Below are 9,278 nucleotides of genomic sequence, written 5' to 3'. Positions count from 1 at the left end.
TCAATCTAATTTTCAGCTACCATGCATCATGGCTAGTAATCTACAAACCATGGAGATTCAACTTGTCTTGGTGTTGCCATCATGTATGTTTGATTTTGGTTATCATTTTAAATACTCTTCTATTAACTGTTTTTGTTTAACCCTTCATTGATTGACTATGGTTTGCATTGCGTTTGATTTATGTTTCATGACTTTATCACAAGTTGGAGGATTGATGAAAATCATACATAACTTATGTGAGTTATATTCTTAAACTCATTCATTCTTTAAAGAAATAATGATTGCAAAGATGTGAAAGGAATTAAATTGCATGAAATAATTTGGTTATTATCTAATGAGAATTAGTGATATTTTGTTTTGAATCATTCACAACATGCTTATTAGTGCAGAAAAATAGCCACAAAAATGTAAAAGTAAAATGTAGGATATGACAAAGGTGAGTCTAAAATTGAAATTTATTATGTTCCATATATGAAAGTACTATAGAATAAGTATTAGACAACAAGAATTCAAGTGTAGAAACCATAGGACTTGGCATTAAGTATGATTTGTCTTAATGCACCTATTGGTGACAGAATCATCAAAAGGAGGCCAAGTATAATGCAGATCTGAAAACAATTAATGTAGCCCAATTATATAAGCTATAATAAATTTTTCAAATTTCAACTTCAAAATCTATTCAAATAAAATTGAACTTACCCAGTTGGTGAACCAAGACAAGCTAAACTTCTTTGGTTTGTAAATAGCAAGCCACATAATACAGGGAAGCTATACAATAACATTATGTCAAGTATTATTATTATTATATGCAATCATACACCAAATTTATTAGAAACCAAAAAATAATAATAATAATTTTTCAGACTTACAAAGTATGTTGTCGGAGCAAATGCAAATCCTCCAAAAAATCCAAGAAGAGCACCAAAGAAGGGGAAGGTAATGCCAACAAACATTGTGAATGCTGAATCACAATAATTATTATAACGAGAGCACAACAAATAATATAAAAATTGGGAAAGACAATTCATCCAACCATATTACTAATATAGAAAAATGATTTTCAATAATGTGCTCACCAACATAAACATTACGAACAAGAAATCTTAGAAGTCGGGTTGGCTTGAAGCGCAGTTTTTTTACCATTAGGGTCTCAATCATGTCAAAAACAGGCATTGCATACAACTATAAAAAAGAAAGATAAAATTCAGGCATTGCAGTGAGCAACGAATCATATGAAAATTTGAATGGTACTTACCTGATAGCTTCCTATAACATGAATGACAACAAACATATTAGCAGCGACAATAAGCCAAGTTGGTTTATTAAGAGAAATAAGAATATTATCAGCAACAGCATTGCCAAACATCCAATACCCGATAAGAGCAACGGGGAAATAGCACAAAGCTACAACAATATAAGCTAATAAAACTCCTCGCCACATTGGACCCTTAGATGGTTTCTCCGGTGTGGAAGGGAGTGTTGCTTGAATCTCCAATACCACGTTGTGTCCGGCATACGCAAATGCAACGTCGCCTAAAGCACTAAAGAAGTTGAAAACTGTTCCGGGCGAAGTAGTGGCTTTGTAGCCATATGCCACATCTTGTTGAACTCCCTTTTTCAATGAAGCCACCCATGCAATTGTTGAGTAACTTAAAGACATGATCGCCGCAGCCAAGGAGATACCAGCAATGGAGTTGAAATTCGGTAGATGGGCAAGAACAAAATGAACAGATGCGAATATCATGATGAAGTAAGTAGTTTTCATTGATCTGCAATTTTTTTTACACACCAGATCATGAATTTTTTCTAGTGATTTTCCTCCTGTGACCATGTAAACAATGTCCACACCAACTTCACATATCAATTGTTGTGGCACCACAATCCAAAGTCCAAGCTTTTCTCCAAATGCTTCTTGTCCTAATTCATGGTATCTGTCAAATCTTTTTCCAGGGACCATTTCATGCATCTCAACCATTTGCCATAGAGTGTATAGAGTTATTATCCATGATAAGATCAGAATCACCACACCTGGACCCCTGCAGTTTAACATTGTAAAACATAAGCAAACAATCATTCCCAATATCCATCAGGTATCACCCAATTACAAAATCATTATTTAGACTAAAACTAGGCTACCCATCGCACGATACAACAAAGAAACATTTCATTTCTTAGTTCGAAGAAGAGAAAACCGTTTGTAATAATAAGACTATGACATAATAGAGGTTTAGTTTTAGATTGGATGTGGGTTAAAAGAAGTTGAGATAGTAACATATGAGATTCAATTTAATTTGGTTTGCAAAACGCAAACTGCAAACTAAACCAAACTACGCAATTTTGTTAAATAATGGTCTAAACACATTCAAATCAATTGCATTTTAACAATTTTTTGTTTGGTTTGTTTCGATTAGGAGTTTTATGAACACTCCTACCTACTTATAATGTTCAAGAAATGACTATTAAAAAGTACAAGTCACAATTTCTGTGTGTGTGTGTGTGTGTGTGTGTATATATATATATATATATATATATATATATATATATATATATATATATATATATATATATATATATATATATATATATATATATATATATATATATATATATATATATATATATATATATATATATATAAGAGAAACCAAAATTGTTATAGTTTAAAATAGGATTACGTATGTTTTTTATCCCTATAAATATTTCAAATTTCATTTTTAGTCCTTATTAAAAAAATGACAAATTCCAGTCCCTATAAATTTTTATGCATGCAGTTTTACTCCTGTTATTTTTTAAAATTTTGAAAACTATTTAATTACCTTTAAACTTTCAAATTTTTGAATAATTTTATTCATAAGTGTTTAAAATACTATAATATATTTCTTTACCAAATTATATAATTTTTTTACATAAGAAGAATTAAGTATGAATTTTTTAAGTAATGTAAACCTCGACTTATACATTAAATTTTGAGTTTTTTTTCGAGGAACTTTTCATAATGTTCCAAACATGTCTCTAAAATAATCAATCAAAAATACTTATTAGTTTAACAAGACTAAAACTACGTGCATAATAATTTTGTGGGATCAAAATATGTCATTTTTTTAATAGGGACCAAAAACAAAATTTTATAATTTTATAAGGACCAAGAACATATTTAACATTTTAATAAAAATATAGACTGATTGAGTAATTAAGATAAAATGGAAGACTAGACTATTATTATAATTAAAAAATATTGATGGTCATCCTTTTTTTCTAATAAATGAAATAATATTTGTAAAAGAAGGTTCTTTATCACAAAAACGATGAATAACCATAAAAGTAAAAGGTATAAGCACCTTTCGGATATCATTTTGTTGCGTCATAAGAACTTATAAATTGGAGGTTAATGAGTCATATTGTTAGGTGATTTGAATTTGATATGATAGAGGAGTCAGCATATATATACCATCCAAGATTTGCCATGGCAGATGGAAGGCTCAATACACCAGCTCCAACCATTGCAGTGACATTGTGAAAAGCTGCGTACCACCATTTTGCATTCCTTGAAGAAGTTATGGGAAGCCAATCATCAATAGCTTTTTGCTCAGCTGTTCTTTTATCTATCTGTTAGAAAAAGAAGAAAAAGCATATAAGAAATTCAACTATGAAGCACGGACTCAAACATGCACTTTTTTTTTTTCAGAATAACATGTACAACTTTCGACCTTATTTATAAATAAATATTTTTTTTTATTTAGACCAGATACATTCATTAATCAATAAATTTAAAAAAAAAATATTTACTTGGTTCGAGAAAATATGTACGAAGTTTACCTCTGCTTCAGAGAAAGAAACCTTTTCAGGCTGTGAGGAAGCAATTGGTTTTTCATTTTCCATAGTGTATAGTTTAAGTTGTTTGTGAGAAAGAGAGCAAGTGTTGAAAGATGATATGATATAGTAGATAGTAGATGCATATAAGTGCTTCTGAAAATGACTCTCAAGAAAAGTCCGTCCAAGTGTTGACGTATTAGACCCTTCAAGCCGGCGATTTTTGTCACGTCCTATATTATAAGTAAACGTCATTATTATTATGCATTTATGCCAGTTAAAACTTTGTTGCGAAACATGTAAGCAGCTTCCTAAGTGATTATCATGAGTATGTTGAATTTTAAGAGTAAAAGTAGGGAGGATTTGAAAAAAAAAAAAAAGATAATAATGAAATTTTAAAGTTTTTATTATAATACCAAGTATAGAGTTAGAATTTTAATTGCTAGAATAATGTTAATGTTAAGAATCTCGCATCGAATAATATATGGTTTAAACATGTGCTTATAAGTGAATGTAATTTTTATGCTATAAGCCGGTTTTATAGGATTGATTAAGTCCAATCACATTTTTTTTAACATGATATCAAGAGTTTTGTTTGAGTTTTAAATTTTTTAATAAAATATGAATTATAATAATTATTGAACTTAAAAAACAAAAAATAGAGTTTAATTTTTTTTAATTGGGTAGGGTAAGAATTTGGATAATTTCACTCAAAATAATAATTAGTATTCTTATTGTAAATTATGTGCGTATAAAATAAGATTGTTGTCCTTATTTATATATGCATCTTTATTAAAATATTTATACATTATATATATCAAAATAATAATAAATATTCATATTGTAAAATATAGATATATAAAATAAGATAAACACTAATATAATTATGTATTGTACTTCTATAATTTTGAATATTCAAATAGTTGGAAGAGGCGAATCTTTTATTACAACCAAAATAAGCAAAATATATATATTAAAATAATAAGGATTTAATAGAAATACACCAACAGTATAAAACAGTTTTATATTATCAGTAAAATCATAACCGTTAATTTTAATAAACGTTTGACTTTTTTTTTAATCAATATTTTTTGTAAAAATTGTGATGCACTGACTGCACAGTGTCTTTAAACTCTTTAATTAAACTCTTTAATTAGAACTAATATTTTAAAATATACGGATGAAATAAATGTAAATAGGTGTAAACTCTTTAATTAGAACTAATATTTTAAAATATACGGATGAAATAAATGTAAATAGGTGTAAACAAAGAAGAAACCTTCAAATTAGAAAATTTCTTTACCCACCTCTCTATGGGGTGACTCCCAGCGAAATCTCCCAATTGTCTCTGCTTCGGAGATGCATCTCCGAAGTTATTTTTTTTTTTGAATTTTTTTTGACTTCGGAAATGCATCTCCGAAAATACCAAAAAAGTGGTGTTTTCGGAGATGCATTTCCGAAATCAAAAAAAATTCAAAACCATGAATATTTCGGAAGTTCATTTCCGAAAACATTTCTGCATATACAATTTTCCCTCCTTCACTATTTCATCATTTTTTTCTCCAAAACTTCTCCAAACCCTCTCCAAAACTCAATCAATCTCCATCCATTTTTCGTCTCAAAATCAAGTTTCAAACTGTTGATCACATTAAAGGGAGCATAGAAAGCTACAATTTGAGGTAAACATCTCTCATTTCATCCCTTATTTCACTACATTGATTCAACAAATTTATGCTGAAACCTGCGATGGTTCGGAAGTTCATTTCCGAAATGTATTACCTAACAAATTTCGGAACTGAACTTCCGAAATATGCCCTGGCAGTTAAAAAAACAGTTTTGGCCAATTTTGCTAATTTTTGCATATGTTAGGTATGGTGCATCCGAACAACATTGTGCAAGACGATAACGTAGTAGTTCCGGAAGTTGTCAACGTTAATAACAATCCGGTTATCGACGTTAAATCTATGATCAATGCGGTTGATGTACGGCAAGAATTTACAAATGATCGGAGCTTCGGTAGTCGTGAACAATTGCTTGATTGGGTTCGGAACGAAGCTAGTAAACTTGGATTTGGAATTGTTATTTTAAGGTCCGACAATGGAAATAGTAGGCGGAAAGCTTTCGTTGTTTTGAATTGCGAACGGGGTGGGAGTTATGCACAATCAAGCCGGGTGCTAAAACACGAAGACACGGGATCGAGAAAGTGCGTGTGTCCGTTTAAGTTGCGTGCTACTCGGAGGGTTGATGATTTGTGGCGTTTAAGCGTCATTTGTGGAGTTCATAATCATGCCTTGAATTTGTGGCGTTTAAGCGTCATTTGTGGAGTTCATAGTCATTTGTGACGATTCAATACATATATAATATAAGTATGTTTTATGTCATCATTGTCTAATTTATGTCTATTTTGAATTCCTTTTGTATTTTTTACACAAAACACTAAGCAATCAACAAAATGCAAAATTTACATCTGTTTCTGCATAAAGTTGCAATTAAGCCATTCGGAAATGAACTTCCGAAATATACTTGTCTGCCTCCAATTTTCGGAAGTTCATTTCCGAAAAGACCACTAAGCAGGATAAGGTTTGTTGGGCCATCATTGCTTCAATAAGTCTATAAATACAACACACTCTTATTCATCCTCTTCACACCAGAAAACACAAATGACACAAACCTACCCCCACCTAGCATTCGTCTACTTCACCACCGGCTACCCGATGTCGTTCCAATTTTGCTTCTCGCGCGACACGCCGTTTGCGGGGTTGATAACGTCGCTCAACACGCTATTGCAATATCCCGAAAATCGAAAGGTTGTCAAGCTCGAGTTCCGCTCGCCGTCGCTTAACGACGAGGGAGACATTGAGTTCACACCTTTTGAGATCAAGAACGACGAAGATTTAGCGGTTTTGTGGACAACGTTCGACCGATTTTCTTCGAAGGGTCCGATCGAGTTGGACGCGAAACTTCAAAGATCAGGGGCCGACGTTATCAAAATGTTGACTCATCCTCACCTACCCGTGTTTAACAATATGTAACTTTAATCTTATGTAATGTGATCATGTAATCTTCATCCGATTAAATAAAGCGAATCGTTCTTGTTTGTTATTTTTCTTCTGTCCAGACCTTATTTCGGAAGTACATTTCCGAATTCCTCCAAGGGAGTGAATTCAGAGATGAACTTCCGAATACACCAATTTTCTAAAAAACAACTTTATTTCGGAGATGCATCTCCGAAATCAATATTTTTCATTAGAAAAAATACCTTTTCGGAGATACATTTTCGAAAACACATTTTTTTCCAATAAAAGTACGTTTTCGAAAATAAACTTTTGAAACAAAGGGTATTTTGATAAATTCATCAGAAATGACCAAGAAGATTAGGAGGTGTGTAAAGAAATTTCCTTAAATTATCGAATAGATTTCCCCTCCAAGAATATTTGGTGTGGTGTGTCAATATATATATTAGACGGCAGACGTGGATGTTAGCGAAAATAATTATTTTCGGTGGTTTCTTTTTTTACATAGAAGAAATGCGATTATTAATAACAAAAAGATTATTGTATGTATAAATTTTTGGAGTTAATTAATCATATAAATGACATGATTTTGGTACATAAAAATATTTGAAGAAAAATATAAATAGTTTAATAGAGGTTAGTTAGAGGAAAGGCCCGGAAAAAGTTTGATACATAAAAATTTTGTGTAAAAATCAATTTAACAAAGAGAAAATGGGTCATGCACTAATTAAAATATTTTTACACTGTCAACCAATCACCACCATGCATCTAATTAAAATATTCTTTTATTTAAAAAAAATTTAATGACATGGCACATTCATGACTCCCTATTGGATGACAGTGTAAAACTATTTTACACTGTCACTGCACTACCTTTTAACTCTTTAACAAATGTATAATGAACAAAGAATGTGCCGCATAATTTTATAACATAATGTAATAGAAATAAACAATACTATAGTTGATTTTGTTAACAATATTTTTAATATTTATGATCAAAATCAATGATCTTTGAAAAACTTTCTTTAATTTAATCAATCGGTTGGAAGTTTCTGTGTGAACTCAAAAAAGTTTAATGCTTGGTTTCAAACGAGCTTATTTCTCGTGATGATTTTTGCATACCAAAATTGTTTCAAACGAGCTTATTTCTCGTGATGATTTTTGCATACCAAAATTGTTTCAAACGAGCTTATCTCAAAAAATTGATTGTTATATGACCAAAATTGATTTTCAAACGAGCTTATTTTTTTTTCAATATTATCCTTAAAAAACTGTCATAAAATCTAATTTTTAGGCTGACCTATTTTCATATTTTTTTCTACCCTCAACTTTCAAGCAAATGAAAACCATTAATGCAGACAAAAAATTGTTTTAAAGAGTTTTTGTTTTACGGGAAAAGATTAATTCATTTCATTAATAACAATATTCTGAATACATGTTGGAATATCAACGAAATTATGAAAACTAACAAGAGATGGAGCCACCCGTGCAAGAGCATGAGTAATCTCATTAATTTGAATTCTAACGAACTTAACATGAGAGTTCCTAAAGAAAAGAGCCATCAACCGGTTGCATTCTCCAGTAATAGCTCCAAGATCCGAGTCATTTGGTCTCGGAATGGTCACACTATCCACAACTTGCTTAGCATCTAACTCAAAATCCATATTGTCGTACCCCAGATCATGGACCCAATTTAAAGCTTTCAGAAGACCTATAGCTTCTCCAATAACAACATCGGTACAAGGCGAAAACCATTTTGTCCGGGCTACAATGAATTTACCCGTATCATCTCTAATGCAAGTACCAAAACCAACTTTATTTTGAAAAAAAGTTGCATCAATATTGCACTTAAACTTGCCCCTCTGAGATTTTTTCCATCGGATAATATCTGACGGGGGATTAATAATCTCATTGTCGAGACGATACTGCTGGGCCTCTCTCCAATCTGACAACAACTGATGTGCCCTCTGACATGTAAGCATCGGAGAGTCTTCCACCTGATTCCAAACATGATTATTTCTCCCTTTCCAAATGCTCCATAAGGTAACTGAGAAAATCGCTTTTTGGTCTTGATTGGATACCTGCAAAAAGGAGAAAATCACAGACGCAAACAACTCTCCATTACCACTAATCTGCTGCAACATAGGCCACAGTCCCACTTTTTTCCAACACTCGATGCTTTTAGGACACTAGAAAAATAGGTGATAATTGTTCTCTTCGTCATCCCTACACTCAGATGTTCCATAACAGATTCCAACTCTCATTAATTCTAAGATGAGAGGTATCAATAGCATCATTGATACAATACCTATAAGCGCTTCGAACCGAGAACTTACCATTAGATTCATGGTTCCAAAACAATTTATCATCATGGACCACGGTAAAAAGAGGAGTGTTTTGAATCTTTTGAGTTGTCTCTTCTCCTACAAGCGCATAAATCAAATTTTGGTTCCA

General features: G+C 31.6%; 1 protein-coding gene across 1 annotated transcript; it reads right to left on the bottom strand.

The window, feature by feature from the left end:
- Nucleotides 1-367: 367 nt before the first annotated feature.
- On the bottom strand, nt 368-3,923 carry LOC131642270 (lysine histidine transporter 1-like). The gene is made up of 7 exons (XM_058912547.1): nt 3,817-3,923; nt 3,449-3,606; nt 1,256-2,036; nt 1,077-1,182; nt 870-961; nt 700-768; nt 368-608 (listed from the first exon to the last, which is right to left on the bottom strand). Exons 1-7 carry the CDS (start codon nt 3,877-3,879, stop codon nt 510-512), a joined length of 1,368 nt encoding a protein of 455 aa, XP_058768530.1. The 5' UTR covers nt 3,880-3,923; the 3' UTR covers nt 368-509.
- Between the last annotated feature and the right edge of the window lie 5,355 nt (nt 3,924-9,278).

The sequence above is a fragment of the Vicia villosa genome, unplaced genomic scaffold (assembly GCF_029867415.1).
Source record: "Vicia villosa cultivar HV-30 ecotype Madison, WI unplaced genomic scaffold, Vvil1.0 ctg.004743F_1_1, whole genome shotgun sequence".
Lineage (NCBI taxonomy): Eukaryota > Viridiplantae > Streptophyta > Magnoliopsida > Fabales > Fabaceae > Vicia > Vicia villosa.
This window is presented reverse-complemented; position numbering and strand designations above follow the sequence as displayed.

Bases quoted from the DNA above. Each gene is read 5' to 3' on its own strand.
- LOC131642270 (XM_058912547.1), bottom strand. From the start codon at position 3,879: ATGGAAAATGAAAAACCAATTGCTTCCTCACAGCCTGAAAAGGTTTCT. The intron at 962-1,076 runs GTGAGCACATTA...ATTGTGATTCAG, and splicing joins TGTTCGTAATGTTTATGTTG to CATTCACAATGTTTGTTGGC. The intron at 769-869 runs GTAAGTCTGAAA...GTTATTGTATAG, and splicing joins TTGCTCCGACAACATACTTT to CTTCCCTGTATTATGTGGCT.